Consider the following 21,493-nt stretch of genomic DNA (forward strand, 5'->3'; position numbering starts at 1 on the left):
TATATTAAAAATATTAAAGAGATTTATTGAGAGTACCTGTATATTTATGTAATGATACACCTAAATACATTTATTTGTTTTCTTAGATTATTTCAATCATTTTTATAATTTACTTGTGCATCAATTAAATTAAAAAAGGTAACATTTTAAAAATATGTATTGTTTAAATAAATAATACAAACAACTTTACATGTAAATGTGTTTGAATTTTTAAATAAATAAAAATAAATATAAAAATGTAATGAGACTTTTTTTTTTTTTTAAAGAGGCTTTTGTGGTGTATATATTGTAGTAAAAAAAAAAAAAAAAAAGAGGTAACTATAAGTACAGTAATATATTCAAAAAGGGGACAGTCAAGCAAAGTACACACAACTTTCGTTACATTTGTACATAAAAAAGAAAATATAAATTATTATTAATAATAATAATTGTGCCCTGCGATTGGCTGGCAACCAGTTCGGGGTGTACCCTGCCTACTGCCCATTGCCAGCTGAGATAGGCTCCAGCACCCCCCGCAACCCTTGTGAGGATTAAGCGGTTCAGAAAATGGATGGATGATAATAATAATAATAATAAATATAAATGAACTATAAAGTGGTATGTGTACTAAATAGCAGTAGTAAAAATCACTTTTGAATCAAAATAAATTATTCATCTGTTTGGAGTAAATTATGGTGCTAGATTTTGTTTGAATGATGTGAATACGCCCTAAATACTTTTAGGGATAGTTGGCTCACTGAGCCATTTTCAACAGTAAGAAGATATTTTGTCTATAATTAAAAAATACCTTTAAAAACTTTTCTTTTTTTTTTTAAAACTCACTCACGCAAACACGCACGCGCACAAACATGGTCTCCCGAGTGGAAAAGCGAACTCACGCCACCTGCAAAGAAGGCATAATACCTTTAAAAACAAAATTTTCCACTTGCTGTCAACTGAAGATGACATCACAAGTGCTGAGGAAGTAGGTAACGACCAATCATGGCTCAGTTTGCTGACCAAACCCAGAAAACAGGTGAGACGTGATTGGTCGTTACCTACTTCCTCGGCACAGGTGATGTCATCAGTCGACAGCAAGTAGAAACATGATTTTTTAAATGTGTTAATTGTACATGAAAAATAACGAATTTATCAAAGGAATTCTGGACAAAATATTACATTTTCACTGCTGAAAATGGCTGAATGAGTCAAGTCTATACAAAATGTTTGGCCTCGCACTGTAAGATTGCGGTAATGGAGCCAGATGTTGACAACATGGCGTCCATAAACCATGTGACGCCGCTTTAACTAATGACAGAGCGTGCGGTCAGTTTAACGACTGTCCTGATTTTCGTTTTATACGAAATGGGTGCGGCCATCTTGGAAACGGGAGTTCATCAAGTCGTTGGGCTGTCCCCTGTAATGTCGAAATTGCAATTAAATCTGGAATTAGACCATCTGTGCAATTCAGATGTACATGTTCTCTTTTCTTTTCTGTACTTAAGTTCCAAATGACAAACATGGATGTTGTTTTTGAAAAGTGTCATTGCTTTACTGCACCTTTCTGACTTCCTGCCCACGCACGTCTCACATCCCGCATGTGTGCAGGTGCAAGATGGCGGTTGCGGCGATGTGGAAAGTTGTGCGCGCATGTGTTGGCGAGTTTCTGAGCACCGTGACCACATCCTCTCTTGCTGCGTGACCTCATTTCACTCAACAGCACATTTCGAATGTTATTGGTGGCAATACATTTTTTTGCATCAATACTTTGCATACTTGTTTTACCAATTTCCTTTGCATTTATTATTTATTTTTTTATGCAAAGTGTGTCAACACAAAATATATTTGCACACAAAAGCACAAGTCAGGAACAGCACAAATCAAATTCGACGTACTGCATATATTAAAAATAGAAAATAAAATACATTTGTTTTAAATCATTCGTGACTCAGAAAAACAAGCTAACTTTATTACACAGAAATTAACTTTAACAAAAACTTACATATGTTTGTTTGTTTTTATTTTTATAGAGAGAAACAATCCCCATAAAAAAAATATTCAAGAAAATAAGTTTTGAAAATTGAAATATATAAACTACTTCATGCAGTATATAATATAATAGTAAAATTTATGTTTAACATGGATACTTTGTCGGAATATGTTTGAGAGAGAGATGCAAGATGCAAAATTACTTTAAAAAAAATTATTTAACCATATTATGTCTAAATAAGTTTTTTATAATATATAATATATAAATATTAATGCAGTAAAAAAATAAAAATAAAAATCATGGCTTCAAGAGGATGTTGTTGATGTTGCAAATGATCTGTTGTTATATGTCCGAAAGGAAAAAAATACATAAAAATTGAATAAATACAAATATATAACTTCCCTCATGATGTATATAATTAAAAGTAAAATAAAATAAATATACATATTTTTAAATACTATAATTTATTCTTAATAAAAAATAATATATGTATTTTACAGTAAAGATGAAGTTACATATCAGAATCTTTTTGAAAGTTTTTTTTTATTTTTTTTATATAACCATGTGTTGTATATGCATGTGTATATGTATGTGCTGTGTATACATATATGTATGTATGCATGTGAAATATAATGCACATTATAACTAAGAAGAAAATACGGCAAGTGAATGATTGTAAAAATAAATTTCCTCTACAGGAGTACATAATTAAACAGTTGACTTGAAATGAAAGGCAAACAAAGCACACCATTATTCGTACTGAATAAAACTTTTATTGAACAAAGTGAAGAAACAAAAAATGAGGAAAAATACAAGACAGACATTCCTCTCCTTTAGTGGTTTTTCCCAGGCGACACCTGCAATAAAACAATGAGGAAAAATTCAGCAAATCGCGTCTATGGAAATCTGGAAAACATTTGTAGCCTTTATTGAACCTAACAAAATGCATTTTTGTAAACAATTTAGTCTAATTTGTTCAATTCTGTTTTTTTTTTTTTCTCAAGGCATCTCTGAGCACAACCAACCCTGAGCCGCCACAGCAGGAAGGCCACGAAAGCGGCGTAGACGCAGCTCTTGACGATGAGGACGCCGTATGACAGTTTGCCGCTCTGCGCCAACCTCAGGAAGCTCTCTGCAGGAAGACAAAAGACGGGACACAGTTGACAACCTCGCCACGGTTGCTGGTAAGACGCTTCCATGAAATGTCAAAAACACAAAATCACCTCGGCTTTGTCCGTCTTCACCTGAGCCTAAAGAGAAGATCAGAGTACAGTCGTCAGTCAAAATTGTCATCATCATCATCAAAGACAACAGTCGGCATTTTTTGTTATCATCAAAGACAATTCAAATGATTTCGGGAAAATAAGTTCATCAACATCTAGGATTTTGTTTTTGTCAAATACGTGTTTTCCTAATAAACCAATTTTAGTCTGTGTAAACATAAAAGATGATTTGCAGTCTTTGATGAGGCAACATTTTTGTTCTCATCAATCATAATATAGTTTTCAATAAGTCCAGCATGTTAAACATCAAAGACGATGTTGATCTTACGTCAACTGATTTTTGTTGGTCAAAGAAAATTTAGCATCTGATGAATGTGAGGCTTCAAACATCAAAGACGATTTAAAAAACAGTAAGCCTAACATATGTTTTCGTCAATATCAAAAGCAATTTCATCAACAATGGACCTAACACATATTTTTTACATCAAAGACTAGTATTTTACAAACATTTTTTACCATGAGGTCTTTGTGAATATCAAAGACACTTTAGCCTTCAATGAATCCCAAGCATACTATACATTTTTGTAACTTTTTTTAAACATTCAATCAAAGATGATTCGCAGTCTTTGTTTAACCTAATTACATACAAGAGAAATTTAGAATCTTTAAGTGAATGTATCTTTGTAACCCTTTAAGATGATTTATAGTAGTGCGCTTTTTTTGGTTAGTTTCGACAATTTAGTGTCTTTGATGAACATGATGTAGGTTTTTGGATGTGTGTGTTCGTAAACAGTAAAAACAATTTTGAACAAACTGAGCCAAGCGTATGTTGGGTTTTTTTTAGCAACCAGACAATTAAAAAAAAAATAAGCCTAACACGTGTTTTCGTCAATATCAAAAGCAATTTCATCAACAACACACCAATTTTTAACATCAAAGACTACAAAATATTTTATGAACATTTTTGACCATGTGCAGGGCTTTGTAAATATCAAAGACACTTTAGCCTACAAAGAACCTTAGCGTATGCATTTTTGTAACTTTTTTTTTTTAAACATCGCAGTCTTTGATTAACCTAATTACATATTTTTTAACACCAAGAGAAATTTAGTATCTTTAAGTTAAATTTATTTTTGTAACCATTTAAGATGATTTATAGTAATGCGCTTTTTTTGGTTAGTTTCGACAATTTAGTGTCTTTGATGAACATGATGTAGGTTTTCGGATGTGTTTTTTTATTCTTGAAAAAACTGAGCAAGCTTATGTTTTTGTAGCAATCAAAGTCGATTTAGGCATTCGAAAACCGAACATACATGATTTTGTTAATACCAAAGACCATGCAGTCTTCAATGATCCGAATGTACGTGTTTTTGTAAACATCAAAGACAATTTTGAGTAAACATGCTTGCTTAAGTCACCATCTTGGCCGTGGATGTCATGCGGATAGTCGCCATATGTTTCCCCGTCGAAAAAGGTCACGATGCAGGTGAACTTCCGGCTCCCGCTGCTCCATTCGCGCGCCGGGACCCTGAGCCTGCTGGTGATGCTGTAGGTGGCCCCTCGCCGCCGGGCCTCGGGGTCCGTTGCCACGCCCCTTTCCCTCTTCTCGCCGTCCACCGTCCAGGCCACGCGGACGTGGTCCGGGTAGAAGTCGGTGGCGGCGCAGACCAGCGTCTTCTTCTTGGTCTTGTCCTTGTCGTTGGTGCACTCGTGATCCGAAGGCGGGAACAACGTCACCTTGGGCGGCGTGATTTTGGCGCCGGGTTCTGTGCGGAGCCGACAAACATATCATCAGTATGATTAGCATCAAAGACACGAGTCTTCAGCAGCAATGTGTGTTTTTGTGCACATCCAATATGAGTATTGTAGTCTTCAACAAAATAAGCAGGATATTTATGTTAATATCAAGGATGATTTAGAGTCTTTATTTTATTCACCGTGTTTTTGATAACATCAAAGACTACTTAGTTGTCACGAGTATTGTTTGTCCCCATTACTCCATGCCGCGCCACTTTTTCGACATCTTCACTTCTAACACCGCTCACCATAATTTTTTATTATATTACATATTATATACATATTATATATTACTTATTATATAATTTATTATTATTATTATTATTATTATTATTATTATTATTATTACCACCTTGTGTTTTTTTTTATTGCATTGCTGGCTATGTCAAAATTAAAATTTAGTACATATATAGCGGGCTGTGACAAAATGGATGGTGGGCCGCAAATAGCCCCCGGGCCATAGTTTGGATGTTTCCAGAATTAAAGTAACGCACATGTTTTGCTAACATCAAAGACACTAGAGTCTTCAAGAACGAAATTATGTTTTACGCTAACTTCAAAGATGATTTAGTCTCCAAATGCCCTAACGTACGTCTGCCGTTAACAGCAAAGCTGATTTTGAGTCTGTGTTTTTGATAATATCAAAGACGACTTAGTTTTTGGTGAACTTACGTACAAGTTTATGTAAACATGGATGATGATTTCATCTTTAACGTGCTTTTCTTCTAATATCACTGACCTTTTGTGAACATCAAAGACACGCTTAAAGTTAATCAATGGGGATTTGCAGGTTTAGTACTCGTTACGCACACATTCTGGAAACAACAAAGCTGTTATGGAGTCCTTGATCATAAAAATTTTCATGTAAACAGCAAAGGTGATTTCCACTAACTTTTTTTAAGTGCTTTTGAAAATAAGTTGAGTATTGACTATAGTTTTGTTACCATCAAAGACATTTGAAATTCTTCAATGAACCTAACGTATGTTTTTTTTTCATGACCATCGGAGATGATTTGAGTTTTCATCAAACCAAATGCACATTTTTAATAAGCAACAAAGACAAACTTACTTACCTCAATGAACCAAAATTAGACATAGACATGAACTCTAAACTGATAAAGAGTTTTGTTTTTTTTGTTGAATACAGTAAAATACACGAGTATGTTCTACATTTTTTTCCTCTCAAAATTTCATCACATTCGAAGTCAAAAAATCAATTTATGATTTACTTAAAGAAAAAACGTGTTTTCTTGCAGCTACAAAGTGGAAAAACCTCCACGTCAGACCCATTTAACTACTTCAGTACTAACTTTCCCCGAATCAACATGTCTCGATTTAATTTAAATCAACACTTGTCACCATTCGGTCAAGCAAAAACCCTGGAGGGCTCGCAACACATCAGTAAAAGATCCGTAAGTCTGCGTTTTACTTACCTAAAACAGAGAGTTTGGTTCCTGCGCCGAAAAAAGCTCGATCGTACGAGCACAGAGACGCCGAGCTACCACAGAAACCTCTCGAGCTCTTATCTCGTCACTTAACGCACGCAGCAGCCACCTTTTGTCTGAAGAGGCCTTAAAGCTACACTGACGTAAATGTGCTCAACCATCCTTGAAGTCATCTTTGATGTTCGTCAAAGTATGTCAATGTGCATTTAATGACGAATTAGCTATCAAATGAACACGATGGTTATGGGTTTTCGTGACTACCAGGGATGAGTTAAAGTCTTCGATATGCGTCACAGGAATTTATAAACATTCAGCGAGCCTAATGTTTGTTCGTAAACATCGAAGATGATCTAATCTTCATGAAACCAAAGTCGATTTTTTTCGAACCAGGATGAGAATTGAGCCTTAATCAAAGTCGATAAGCCTAATTTATGTTGTTGTTGTTTTTTTTCCGGAAGCGTCAAAGACAATGTTCATAAACAGTCAATCTACAGTCTTCAAAAGAAGAGCAATAAAAGAGTGAAAAATAAATAAATAAACTAGCCTATGTTTTTTGTAAATACCAAAGATAATTTAGTGTTTAACAAACTGTACATGCATTTTTTTTTTCTTTTTCTTAGTCAACAGACAATTCGGTCTTGAATTATGTGATCCAGCCTTTGTTGACTTAGCATACATTTTCATTATTTTTTTTTGCAAACGTGAACATTTTGAACGAACCTAACGTACATTTCGAGTCTTCACCTAACCCAGTGTTTCTCAATTCCGGTCCTCAGGCCCCCCTAGCGAGCCTGTTTTCCATGTCTCCCAATTGCAACGCAGGTGAGGATCGTTATCAGGCTTCTCCAGAGCTGGCTGATTAGCTGTCATTGGAATCAGCTGCATTGGGAATTGGGAGGCATGGAAAACAGGCTGGCTGACCTAACCTAACGTACTCGTTTTCGGAACGTTTAATCAAGAGTAAGTCTAAGATGCAGGTTTTTGTCAAGGAAAGACAATTTAGGATTTCAGATACACGTAAACATACAATTTTTGTAAACATCAGGCAAGTCTTGAACACACCTAATGTACTTGTTTTTTATGAACATTGTTGACAAGTTTGAGTCATTCGTCCTTCATCGTAGTGTTTTCGTTAAATATTTTATCTTTCATGAACTCACGTCGGTGTTAACATTTTTTTTTTTTGAACAAGCATGCACGTGTAAGCATAATGAGGATTTTCACGATGAATTTACATTACTTTGTGTCAATCAAATCCAACTCTTTCTCAACAAAACAAACCACAACTGCTCATTTTTCCGCCATTTTAGGTTATATCAAAGCAGTTTTCCTCACAATGTCTTGTTCTGGTTTCTTACCTTGAACTGTTAACCTTGTTCCTGCGCCAAAAAGAGCCTTATAAACAGAAGTATCACAGTGCAGCTGGCCGGTACACAAAACCACCCATAACGACGCATTTTCCGCCACTTTGGTTTCATATAAAACAATTTCTTTCTAGGAAATTCAAAATAGCTTTTTAATTCCTTTGATGACTTGTTCCAAGCATCTTACCTCGAACTGTCAAACTTGTTTCTGCGCCAAAGAAAACGTCAGAAGATGCGAACACTGTAGCTGTCTTGTACGTCAAACCACCCGTAGCGACAAATTTTCCACCACTCAAGTTTCAACTAAAACATTTTTTTTTCTTTCTGGGAGGTTTTGAAAACTTTTAATTTCCTTATACTGTATTGTTCCTTGATCTTGCGACAAAGAAAGGCTAAAAGTAGAAATGTCACCATGCAGCTGCCCGGTATGCGAAACAACCCGCAACAACGCATTGTATTCTACGTTTTCATATAAAACACGTTTTACTGTTCCTGTGTCTTACCGAGAACGGTCAACCTTGTTCCTGCGCCAAAGAAAGCCTTATCAAAAGTAGAGCCACAAGTGCAGCTGTCTGGTACGTGAACGCCACCAGCAATGATTATTTTACCTCCACTTTAGTTTCATATAAATTGCAGTATTCCCGACATTGGCTTTTTCTGCTGTTTTACCTTGAACTGTTATCCTTGTTCCTGTGCCAAAATACACTTCAGCCAGGTCACATTGTAGCGGTCTAGTACACAAAAGCAATCCGCAACAACTGTACGCATTTTCACGATTTTCATTAAATGTCCGTGGGAAGACTTAAAATGTTGGACATTGAGTTGTTCCTGTGTCTTACCGAGAACGGTCAACCTTGTTCCTGCACCAAACAAAGCTTTGTCAGCATTGTCACAGCGCAGCCGTCCAATGCATAAAACAACCCGCAACGACAGATTTTCACAGACTTTCATTCTATATGAAACGTGCTACCCTGGCATTGCTTTCTTCTTCTGTCTTACCTAGAACAGTCATCCTTGTTCCTGCACCAAAAAAAGCCGGAGAAGTATCACAGTACAGCTGGCCGATGACAAAACCACCCGTAACGACTATTATGATTTAATGTAAAACCTTTTTTTTTTCTGGGAAAATTCTAAAAAGCTTTTAAATTCCTTTGATGAATTGTTCCCACATCTTACCTAGAACTGTCAACCTTGTTCCTGCGCCAAAGACAGCTCCATGAGCCGCATAAGTGACACACTGTAGCTGTCTTGTACATGAAACCACCCGCAGACACTCATTTTCTTCTACTATAGTTCCACATAAAATCTTTTTTTTCTGGGAAATTAAGCAAGCTTTTCATTTCCAAGTAATGAATTGTTCCTGTGTCTTACCCTAGAACTGTCGATCATGTTCCTGCGCCAAAGAAAGGCTTATCTGCAGAAGAGTCACAGTGCATCCGTCTGGTATGTACCGGTAGTAACGTTTGTATAAAACCAGGATTGCTGACATTGCCTAGAATGGTTAACCTTTGTTCCTGCGCCAAAGCCAGCATCAAACATATTGTAATTCAAGAGTCATAGAGCAGTTGAACACCTTTACCCCGACTTTGCATAAATGTAAAACCAGTTTTGCAGTATTCCTGCTATTGACTTGGTCTGATCTAGAACAGCAAAACCAATGCAGCCGCCTCAGCCTATAAGCAAGTTTTCTTTTTTAGTTTAAAATAACATTTCAACTCCGGCAGAACCCAGCGTGATCTTCCAATCATTCATCCATCCATTTTATGAACCACTTATCCTTTTTGGATACATTTGAAATCAATCCGCTTGTGTCGTACCTGCTGCTAGCTAGCTGCTAGCACTACTAAGCTAACCTGGGTATTTTTGTTTCCGCTCTTGACTGCTGAAAAGTTGACTTTAATGCTCGCTAGCCATCACATGACGCATATGTGCTACTCCCACATACATGCGTCACACATAGATGAGTGTGTATGCCCAAAAAATAAAAGTAAAACCCAAAAACGAAATTACAGTTTGGCATTCGTTTTTAACAGTAAATTCGCTACTCAATTCAAGTCACCATCAATTCACGCACACCCCCGAGTAAAAACTACCCATACTGTTGAGTTAAAGCTATCAATGAATGGGTTACCAGGTTACCAATACAGCTTTTATTACCAACATTTTTCTATGAATGTTACATGAAATTGGCCTCAACTTTAGGGCATAAAACCCACCCAAAATTGGTGACAGCTCTTCAGTCCGCCCAAATCCAATCTTCAACCTAATCCGTTGGGTCAAAATAATGTACCCAAATAAAAGTCAAAGCGCTGACATAGGAAATTACAAAATCAGACAAAATTACCACCCCAAGGAATATTCATGAAATTTGCATATACACAAAGAACGAAGGGGAGGTGGACACAAATGACCTTGAAAGGTTAAAGCAGGACGAGACTTTCCATGTTATCATCTATAATGGCGCCAATGTTTGTGAGGGAGGTTTTTGTACAGCCCTTCTATGGGCTTGTATCACCGTGGCCCCCTGTATACACAGTGTGTACGCTTTGTTCAAAAACCTGCATGGCAGTTTTTCATGGTTTTTGGTACCCCCCCCCCCCCCCCCCCCCCTACAACCACTCCGCTCATCACCCTCGCCGTCCTCACCTGCTGCTCATATCTCAACCCGCATCTCTCCTCTCCAAGGTTGCTGTTGCTATTTGTGTGTAGCCAAGAAAAGTAGCTGAGGAGGAGATGCACACGTAAGCACTCAATCCCTCCCACTCAATCAAAAGGCAATATATATATGTATATATATATATATATATATATATATATATATATATATATATATATATATATGTATATATATATATATATATATATATATATATATATATATATATATATATATATATATATATATATAATGGGATTTAAATAGTGTTGCTAATCCATAAAAGCTTATAGTTTGTTTTCAGATTAATACAAAAAAAAAAAAAAAACTCACACATTTCTGTCCTATGAGTTTTTTTTAAATATTTAAACCTAAAAACACATTAAAAAAAAAAAAAAAAAAAAAACATGTATCAAACCACACATACGCATACATGTGAATTTAAACATTTGGCGGTACATGCTTTTTGTAGAGCAGCCAGCAACAATATTTAAAGCATGATAATAAAAACATAATAGTTATTTTTATATTGTTCTGGAAAAATAATGCATGTTTGAAAAAAAACAAAAAAAACAAACAAATATACATTTTATCGTCATTGATTTTTAGTATTATCCAAAACACAAAGCTGTCAAATAATTAAACATAATAAATAAAAGTTTTGTGTATTACAAAAGCTGGACTTCTTATTCCTCAAAATTTTATCTTCCTTATATTTAACTGAAAAAAAAAAAAAAATATATATATATATATATATATATATATATATATATATATATATATATATATATATATATACATATGTACATATAACATGCAAAATCTAAATAGTATTAATTCCAATAATCAAATATACATTACAATAAAGTCAAATGTAGTATAACGTAAAAAAAATTGACACTGACACAGTCCAAACGAGATGCTAATAAATATTTTGTCAATAACATAACATAATAGCTAAGAATAGTCATAGAAAGCAATAGTTTTATATTCCTTTATTGTTCTTTGTCAGCATATTTACATCTCTCGTGGAATCCCTCCCACTTTTGTCGTCACTATTGTGCTCGCTTATGCACGGCAGCCAATCAGCTAATTGCCTACCTTCAGGTCCTCCCAACAATGCCTTGTCATTTTTAATCAATATTTTTGGTGACATTCCTTCTTGTGTCATTGACAATGATAAAAATCTATGATTGATAACCCCGCAAATAGCAATTTTTTTTTTTTTGTAGTGCATTTTGACTTTTTAAAGTGACATCCGTAAGAAAGTGTGTCAAGTGCCTTTCGTCGTCTGTTCTCCTATCTTTCGGGGAGGGTTTTTGTGGGGCACCGTCGGGCCCCTTCATTGCCGTGTGTACTTGCAGCAGCAAGAAAATGGCCGCCGTCGTCAGGCCGCCTCTGCACCAGAATGCGGAGGTGAGCCGCCTTCCTGCCGTCGCCGCTCACATTGACGCGGTCCCTGAACGTCGTCTCCACCAAAGTCTTCTCGTAATTGACGACGGCCACCAGTTCCAAGGATCGAGCAGCGCCGGACCCCCGCCTGTACCACTGGATGGTGTCGTAGTTGGCGAGCGTGTGCGTGAAGCTCAACGTGACGTCGCTATCGTCCGCTTTCCCTAAAACGTCGCGGGGGGTCTGGGAGACCCTCTCGTCTTCACTCAGCTGTACCCCTGAAAAGAAATGAGCTCGAATGCTTAAAACGAAAGCTCGTTAAATGGCGATGGGGAGTCGTAGGCTACCTGTCATCCAGACCACGTTGGCCACAAAGACAATGAGGCGATGATGAGGCTTCATACTCGATATGTGACAGAGCAGAGGCGCTGTCTTGCAGGAAGTCAAACAGGAAGTGACACGGTTGCGATGCAGCAAGGTGGAACAATTCCACAATTATGACTCAACATTTTCATAAGCGGCAGTAATGACTTGGTCAAAACGTTACGACTCAGTTCAACTGATGAACCAAAGCGCAGCCAAGACGATTCAACAAGCTTATCTTCCATTTCTGGCGGCAGGTTAGCAAACCGCCAAATCAACCTCCCATTCTAATAACAGTCCTCAGAATGGTTGAATCCAGGTGCACAGTGGCACCGGAGATGCATTATCAGAGAATGATGCAAAAATTGGGCTTTATGTGTGATAGGGTTTATGACTTGATGATTTCATACCACGCCGCACCGTGGGGGCTAGCTACACAGTAGTAAATGGCACTGCTGTTCAGGCGCAGCTTGGGGATGATCATCTTGCACGTTTCGTGGGCTTGGGCACCGCCCTTGATCTCCACGTCCTCCTGGCCAAGCTCCATCGTGACGGTTTTGTAGTGCAGGTACCCGATGAGCTGCATGTCCATGCCGCGCTGCCGGTACCACAGTATCAGGTTGTAGACGTCGATATTGTGAGAACAGTCAACCGTGGCCGAGCGGCCCACTGAATCGATGATATCGGCGGGGGTCTGTGTGACGTCCAACCCTGAAAGACAAAAGAAAAAGAAAAGAATCACCAAACATATGCTTTTGTAAACTTCCCAATCAACGGAACTAACAAACATTTTTCGTTTAGTCTACGACGAATCGTTTTTGGGAAACACTGAAAATGAATTAGAGGCTTACGTGAATCTAATGACAATATTGATGTATTGGTCAGCTTTGAAGGCTATTTAGTCGACAGTCAAGCTTACATTGAAACAACAGAATTATTTTTCCTAACTCATGATACGTGATTTTGCAAACTACAACATGGATTTCGTCTTTGATGTAATGTACACATTTAAGATGCAGAACCATTTATAACCTTCAAATGACCTAATGTAGTAAAATCATATACGTCAAAGACAATTTGGACTTTTACGGGCCTAAAGTTTACAATTTCATAAAAAAACAAAAAAGCAAAACAGTAAGTCTTCAATTGATCAAACATTGTCCTTTCAGTCCTGAAGGAGAGAATAAAAAAATATTAACATCGTATTGCCGCGTTGATAGCATCCGATGTTACCTGAGAGTCGAGTAAAGCTGGCAGCAATGCTCAACAACAAGAGGAACATTGCGTCGTCTGGTTCACTCGAGGTTGCTATGATCCGTTCTTGCAACGTATCTGATAAAGAGCAACAGAAGAAGCAAGTTGATTGGCTGCGAGCCAGTGGATCACGACCTCCTTTAACCCTTTAACAGGAACTCTGGGAAATGCTGCGATGTTTAATATTTTTAAAGCTCCTTTCATCTAATTCTATCTGTCTGTCTGTCTGTCTGTCTGTCTGTCTGTCTGTCTGTCTATCTATCTATCTATCTATCTATCTATCTATCTATCCATCCATCCATCCATCCATCCATCCATCCATCCATCCATCCATCCATCCATCCATCCATCCATCCATAAATCTATCTACATGTACATACGTATATTAGCAGGATGCCGGCTAGTTGATCGGGATAACAATTATCACTCTTACACAAGCCGTGACTACAGCGTTTAACCATTTTTATTGATTGATTTATTTTTTTCTTGGCTTTGGACTTTGGGCTTTTCACCACCGGGTGCTGGATTGCTTTGCTTGGCCGTAGCAAAATGCTCATGCCGACGCAGAGATAACATGACGTCTTGCGTTAATGATTGGTCAATAAGATGACAACACCTACCCTGCTAGCTAAGGAATTTAGCTAGCTAGCTGGCACGAAAAGGCGGGAGCTAACCGTAAGCAAAATCAGGAAAACTGATAAACAGTTTAACACAATTTCATACACATAGTTCTCAGTCTCAGCCACATTTTCAGCAATGATCTTGAAATACATATGACATATTTACAAACCAAGCTGCGATTTCACTTTGCAGAGACTTTGACGTTAACAAAAACATGAATGTTTGCGTTTGTTAAAGTTTGATTAAAGTCAATTTAGTCCCCAATAAACCTGATAGTTTTATTTTTTTGTTTTGTTAAAAACAAGCAACCAAGATGATTTTTTTTTTATTTATTTTTTTATTTTTTTTTATCAACGACACATACATGCCTGGCGGTATGCTAACAACCAACGGATGAACCTCCCACTCTAATAAGAGTGCATGGAATGGTTGGACCCAGGTGCACGGTGGTATCGTGGATATATGTGGGGCTTATCAAAAAATGATGGGATGGGGCGGGGGGCTCTGTGTGAGTGATAAGGTTTATGACTTGATGATTTCATACCACGCCGCACCGTGGGCGCTAGCTAAACAGTAATAAATGGCACTGCTGTTCAGGCGCAGCTTGGGGATGATCATCTTGCACGTTTCGTGGGCTTGGGCACCGCCCTTGATCTCCACGTCCTCCTGGCCAAGCTCCATCGTGACAGTTTTGTAGTACAGGTACCCGATGAGCTGCATGTCCATGCCGCGCTGCCGGTACCACAGTATCAGGTTGTAGCTGTTGATATCATGAGAACAGTCAACCGTGACTGAGCGGCCCACTGAATCGATGATATCGGCGGGGGTCTGTGTGACGTCCAACGCTGAAAAGACAAAAGAAAAGAATTACCATATGTATGCTTTTTGTAAACTTCCAAGTCAATGGAACTAACAAACGTTTTTCGTTTAGTCTACGATGAATCTTTTGTACGTTTTTGGGAAACATTGAAGATGAATTAGAGGCTTATGTGAATCTAATGACAATACTGATATATTGGTCGACTTTGAAGGCTATTTAGTCTACAGTCAAGCTTACATTGTCCGTCGAAACAACAAATTGATTTTTGCTAACTCTTGATATGTGATTTTTTTTTAACTTCAACATGGATTTCGTCTTCGATGTATAAATGTACACATTTCAGATGAAGAGCCATTTATAACCTTCAAATGACCTAATGTAGTAAAATCATAAACATCAAAGACAATTTGGATTTTGACGGGCATAACGTTTACATTTTCGTAAAACAAACCAAAAAAAAAAAAAAAACAGTAAGTCTTCAGTTGATCAAACATTATGTCTTTCCAGTCCTGAAGGAGAGAATTAAAAAAATATTAGCATTGTATTGCCGCATTGATAGCATCTGATGTTACCTGCGGGTTGAGTAAAGCTGGCAGCAATGCTCAAGAACAAGAGGAACATCGCGTCGTCTGGTTCACTTGAGGTTGCTATGATCCGTGCTTGCAAGGTATCTGATAAAGAGCAGCAGACAGGCAAGCTGATTGGCTGCGAGCCAGTAGCTCACGACCTCATTTAACCCTTTAACGGGCACTCTGGGAAATGCTACAATGTTGAATATTTTTAAAACTCTTTTTATCTAATTCTATCTGTCTGTCTATCTGTCTGTCTGTCTGTTTATCTATCTATCTATCTATCTATCTATCTATCTATCTATCTATCTATCTATCTATCTATCTATCTATCTATCTAGCTAGCTAGCTAGCTAGCTAGCTAGCTAGCTATCCTCAATTAACCTAACGTGTTTTTGTTATTCCGTAAAACATCAGAGACTATTTAAGTCTTAAATTAAGCAAACTGATTTTTGAAAAGATGATTTTGAATCTTCGTCGAACCTGATATGCTTCTTGTTGTTAACAGTGACACCCAAGATAACTAATGATTGGTCAATAAGATGACAAGACCTAGCCTGCTATAGCTAAGGAATTTAGCTAGCTAGCTGGCACGAAAAGGCGGGAGCTAACTGCAAGCAAAATCAGGAAAACTGATAAACAGTTTAACGCTATTGCGCTTCAATTTCGTACTGTAGTGCTTTCTCAGTCTTGCCGCATTTTCAGCAATGACCTTGAAATACATATGATGTATTTAGAAACCAAGATGTGATTTCACTTTACAAAGACTTTGACGCTAATAAAAACACAAATGTTTCGATTTGTTAAAGACAATTTAGTCCCCAATAAACCTAATAGGTTTTTTTTAAGGAGACAATGATGATTTTTATTTCTTTTTTTATCAACCTCAACAACAGGTACATGTCTAGCAGCATGCTAGCAACCAAAAGAAGAACCTCCCACTCTAATAAGAGTCCATGGAAGGGTTGGACCCAGGTGCACGGTGGTATCGCGGATACATGTGGGGGCTTATCAAAAAATGATGGGATGGGGTGGGGGGGCTCCGTGTGAGTGATAAGGTTTATGACTTAATGATTTAGCATGACACTACACTGTGGTAGCTAGCTGCACAGTAATAAATGGCACTGCTGTTCAAGCGCAACTTGGGGATGATCATTTTGCACGTTTCGCCCGTCTGGCTGCTCCCATCCAGCTTCACGTCCTCTTCGCCAGGCTCCATCTTGGCATCGTTGTAGTACATGTACCCGATGAGCTGCATGTCCATGCCGCGCTGCCGGTACCACAGTATCAAGTTGGAGCCGTTGATATCATGAGTACAGTCAACCGTGGCTGAGCGGCCCACTGAATCGATGATATCGGCGGGGGTCTGTGTGACATCCAACGCTGAAAAGACAAAAGAAAAGAATTACCAAATGTATGCTTTTTGTAAACTTCCAAGTCAGTGGAACTAACCAACGTTTTTCGTTTAGTCTACGATGAATCTTTTGTACGTTTTTGGGAAACATTGATGATGAATTAGAGGTTTATGTGAATCTAATGACAATACTGATATATTGGTCAACTTTGAAGGCTATTTAGTCTACAGTCAAGCTTACATTGTCTGTCGAAACAACAAAATGATTTTTGCTAACTCTTGATATGTGATTTTTTTTAACTTCAACATGGATTTAGTCTTTGATGTATAAATGTACACATTTAAGATGAAGAACCATTTATAACCTTCAAATGACCTAATGTAGTAAAATCATAAACATCAAAGACAATTTGGATTTTGACGGGCATAACGTTTACATTTTCGTAAAAAATCTAACAAAAAAAAAAAAGAACAGTAAGTCTTCAGTTGATCAAACATTATGTCTTTCCAGTCCTTGAAGGAGAGAATTAAAAAAATATTAGCATTGTATTGCCGCATTGATAGCATCTTATGTTACCTGCGGGTTGAGTAAAGCTGGCAGCAATGCTCAAGAACAAGAGGAACATCGCGTCGTCTGGTTCACTTGAGATTGCTATGATCCGTGCTTACAACGTATCTGATAAAGAGCAGCAGACAGGCAAGCTGATTGGCCAGTAGCTCACGACCTCATTTAACCCTTTAACGCGCACTCTGGGAAATGCTGCAATGTTGACTATTTTTAAAGCTCTTTCTATCTAATTCTATCTGTCTGTCTGTGTGTGTGTCTATCTGTCTGTCTGTTTATCTACCTATCTATCTAGCTAGCTAGCTAGCTAGCTAGCTAGCTAGCTATCCTCAATTAATGTTTTTGTTATTCCGTAAAACATCAGAGACTATTTAAGTCTTAAATTAAGCAAACTGATTTTTGAAAAGATGATTTTGAATCTTCGTCGAACCTGATATGCTTCTTGTTGTTAACAGTGACACCCAAGATAACTAATGATTGGTCAATAAGATGACAAGACCTAGCCTGCTATAGCTAAGGAATTTAGCTAGCTAGCTGGCACGAAAAGGCGGGAGCTAACTGCAAGCAAAATCAGGAAAACTGATAAACAGTTTAACGCTATTGCGCTTCAATTTCGTACTGTAGTGCTTTCTCAGTCTTGCCGCATTTTCTTGAAATACATACGATGTATTTACAAACCAAGCTGTGATTTCACTTTGCAAAGACTTTGACGCTAACAAAAACACAAATGTTTTGGTTTGTTAAAGACAATTTAGTCCCCAATAAACCTAATGGTTTTTTTTGTTTTGTTTTTTTAAGCAGACAATGATGATTTTTATTTCTTTTTTTATCAACCTCAACAACAGGTACATGTCTAGCAGCATGCTAGCAACCAAAAGAAGAACCTCCCACTCTAATAAGAGTCCATGGAAGGGTTGGACCCAGGTGCACGGTGGTATCGCGGATACATGTGGGGGCTTATCAAAAAATGATGGGATGGGGTGGGGGGGCTCCGTGTGAGTGATAAGGTTTATGACTTAATGATTTAGCATGACACTACACTGTGGTAGCTAGCTGCACAGTAATAAATGGCACTGCTGTTCAAGCGCAACTTGGGGATGATCATTTTGCACGTTTCGCCCGACTGGCCGCTCCCATCCAGCTTCACGTCCTCTTCGCCAGGCTCCATCTTGGCATCGTTGTAGTACATGTACCCGATGAGCTGCATGTCCATGCCGCGCTGCCGGTACCACAGTATCAAGTTGGAGCCGTTGATATCATGAGTACAGTCAACCGTGGCTGAGCGGCCCACTGAATCGATGATATCGGCGGGGGTCTGTGTGACATCCAACGCTGAAAAGACAAAAGAAAAGAATTACCAAATGTATGCTTTTTGTAAACTTCCAAGTCAGTGGAACTAACCAACGTTTTTCGTTTAGTCTACGATGAATCTTTTGTACGTTTTTGGGAAACATTGATGATGAATTAGAGGTTTATGTGAATCTAATGACAATACTGATATATTGGTCAACTTTGAAGGCTATTTAGTCTACAGTCAAGCTTACATTGTCTGTCGAAACAACAAAATGATTTTTGCTAACTCTTGATATGTGATTTTTTTTAACTTCAACATGGATTTAGTCTTTGATGTATAAATGTACACATTTAAGATGAAGAACCATTTATAACCTTCAAATGACCTAATGTAGTAAAATCATAAACATCAAAGACAATTTGGATTTTGACGGGCATAACGTTTACATTTTCGTAAAAAATCTAACAAAAAAAAAAAAGAACAGTAAGTCTTCAGTTGATCAAACATTATGTCTTTCCAGTCCTTGAAGGAGAGAATTAAAAAAATATTAGCATTGTATTGCCGCATTGATAGCATCTTATGTTACCTGCGGGTTGAGTAAAGCTGGCAGCAATGCTCAAGAACAAGAGGAACATCGCGTCGTCTGGTTCACTTGAGATTGCTATGATCCGTGCTTACAACGTATCTGATAAAGAGCAGCAGACAGGCAAGCTGATTGGCCAGTAGCTCACGACCTCATTTAACCCTTTAACGCGCACTCTGGGAAATGCTGCAATGTTGACTATTTTTAAAGCTCTTTCTATCTAATTCTATCTGTCTGTCTGTGTGTGTGTCTATCTGTCTGTCTGTTTATCTACCTATCTATCTAGCTAGCTAGCTAGCTAGCTAGCTAGCTAGCTATCCTCAATTAATGTTTTTGTTATTCCGTAAAACATCAGAGACTATTTAAGTCTTAAATTAAGCAAACTGATTTTTGAAAAGATGATTTTGAATCTTCGTCGAACCTGATATGCTTCTTGTTGTTAACAGTGACACCCAAGATAACTAATGATTGGTCAATAAGATGACAAGACCTAGCCTGCTATAGCTAAGGAATTTAGCTAGCTAGCTGGCACGAAAAGGCGGGAGCTAACTGCAAGCAAAATCAGGAAAACTGATAAACAGTTTAACGCTATTGCGCTTCAATTTCGTACTGTAGTGCTTTCTCAGTCTTGCCGCATTTTCTTGAAATACATACGATGTATTTACAAACCAAGCTGTGATTTCACTTTGCAAAGACTTTGACGCTAACAAAAACACAAATGTTTTGGTTTGTTAAAGACAATTTAGTCCCCAATAAACCTAATGGTTTTTTTTGTTTTGTTTTTTTAAGCAGACAATGATGATTTTTATTTCTTTTTTTATCAACCTCAACAACAGGTACATGTCTAGCAGCATGCTAGCAACCAAAAGAAGAACCTCCCACTCTAATAAGAGTCCATGGAAGGGTTGGACCCAGGTGCACGGTGGTATCGCGGATACATGTGGGGGCTTATCAAAAAATGATGGGATGGGGTGGGGGGGCTCCATGTGAGCGATAAGGTTTATGACTTAATGATTTAGCATGACACTACACTGTGGTAGCTAGCTGCACAGTAATAAATGGCACTGCTGTTCAAGCGCAACTTGGGGATGATCATTTTGCACGTTTCGCCCGACTGGCCGCTCCCATCCAGCTTCACGTCCTCTTCGCCAGGCTCCATCTTGGCATCGTTGTAGTACATGTACCCGATGAGCTGCATGCCCATGCCGCGCTGCCGGTACCACAGCATCTGGTCATAGTTCGGTATGTTGTGAGAACACTGAATCGTGACCGAGCGGTCCGTTGCCTTGATAATTTCGGCGGGAGTCTGCGTGACATCCTGCCCTGAAAGAAAAGAAACGAAAATTCACTTAAATGGGCATGTTTTTATAAATTCCAAAGGCAAGGAAACTAACAAACACTTTTTAAAATTTCGGCTATGTAAATATCAAACACTACTGAACTGAGTCTTGGACAGACCTAATGTATACATTTTGGTATTCTACTAAGACCATTTGAAGTCTTCGGTGAACCGAATATCAACATTGTAGTAAATATCAAAGACGATTTTCTCTTTGAAGGAGCTGTTTCCGAAAGAAAACAAAAAAATATTTCTAATCTTCGGATGATAAAACATGCAGTTTTCAGTCCTGAAGGAGGGAATGAAAAACATTAGCTTAGCATAGTGTAAATGACATTCAATGTTACCTGAGAGCAGAGTAAAACTGGCAGCAACGCTCAGCAACAAGAGGAACATCATGTCACCTGGGTCACATTAGGTTACTATGGCGTGCGCTTACTACTCATCAGATGAAGAGCAGCAGCTGACATGAGCTGATTGGCTGCTAGTGGCGTAGCAATGGGCCCCAAACAAGAAGGGATTGGGTGCCCCAGTGGCCATTCGTACTATACATGTTTCATTTTAAAATTACACATCTGCATCCTCAATAAAAAATCGCCATTAATTGCTTCATTCAAATCAAGTCAAGTCGAGTCATATTTATTTATATAGCGCTTTCAAACAACCTTTTTTGTTGAACTAGTTTTAACTTACTACACATTGTCGTTTAAAAAAAAAAAAAAAAAAAAAAAAGCCTTACATGGTTATTTACCCAAAAAAGAAAAAAAATCAGCCATAACTTACCAGCCATGGTCATTTTTTTTGCAAAAATAAAATAAAATAAATAAATAAAACAAAATAAATACATAAATAAATAAGTAAATAAATAAAGTTAAAAAAAAAACG

General features: G+C 37.8%; 2 protein-coding genes and 4 gene segments (V, D, J or C); all 6 read right to left on the reverse strand.

Annotated features, from left to right (window-relative positions):
* Positions 1-2,719: 2,719 nt before the first annotated feature.
* On the reverse strand, positions 2,720-13,525 carry LOC144031802 (immunoglobulin lambda-1 light chain-like). Its single transcript, XM_077539228.1, has 7 exons — positions 13,443-13,525; positions 12,605-12,920; positions 8,302-8,411; positions 4,611-4,958; positions 3,193-3,219; positions 2,995-3,101; positions 2,720-2,826 (listed from the first exon to the last, which is right to left on the reverse strand). Exons 1-7 carry the CDS (start codon positions 13,489-13,491, stop codon positions 2,803-2,805), a joined length of 981 nt encoding a protein of 326 aa, XP_077395354.1. The 5' UTR covers positions 13,492-13,525; the 3' UTR covers positions 2,720-2,802.
* Positions 11,435-12,533, reverse strand: LOC144031173 (uncharacterized). Its single transcript, XM_077537997.1, has 2 exons — positions 12,194-12,533; positions 11,435-12,124 (listed from the first exon to the last, which is right to left on the reverse strand). The coding sequence occupies exons 1-2, from the start codon at positions 12,246-12,248 to the stop codon at positions 11,754-11,756; spliced, it is 426 nt and encodes a 141-aa protein (XP_077394123.1). The 5' UTR covers positions 12,249-12,533; the 3' UTR covers positions 11,435-11,753.
* A 936-nt stretch (positions 13,526-14,461) lies between the features above and the next one.
* LOC144031174 (Ig kappa chain V region 3381-like) lies at positions 14,462-16,030 on the reverse strand. The segment is given in 3 exon segments: positions 14,462-14,929; positions 15,477-15,575; positions 15,957-16,030. Coding segments are annotated over 2 exon segments (372 nt in total).
* Positions 16,031-16,375: 345 nt separating this feature from the next.
* LOC144031176 (T cell receptor beta variable 6-6-like) lies at positions 16,376-17,477 on the reverse strand. The segment is given in 2 exon segments: positions 16,376-16,856; positions 17,405-17,477. Coding segments are annotated over 2 exon segments (357 nt in total).
* A 739-nt stretch (positions 17,478-18,216) lies between these two features.
* On the reverse strand, positions 18,217-19,345 carry LOC144031177 (Ig kappa chain V region 3381-like). The segment is given in 2 exon segments: positions 18,217-18,724; positions 19,273-19,345. Coding segments are annotated over 2 exon segments (357 nt in total).
* Positions 19,346-20,078: 733 nt separating this feature from the next.
* On the reverse strand, positions 20,079-21,017 carry LOC144031175 (T-cell receptor beta chain V region C5-like). The segment is given in 2 exon segments: positions 20,079-20,592; positions 20,956-21,017. Coding segments are annotated over 2 exon segments (360 nt in total).
* Positions 21,018-21,493: the final 476 nt, after the last annotated feature.

This window comes from Festucalex cinctus, chromosome 12 (genome assembly GCF_051991245.1).
Source record: "Festucalex cinctus isolate MCC-2025b chromosome 12, RoL_Fcin_1.0, whole genome shotgun sequence".
NCBI lineage: Eukaryota > Metazoa > Chordata > Actinopteri > Syngnathiformes > Syngnathidae > Festucalex > Festucalex cinctus.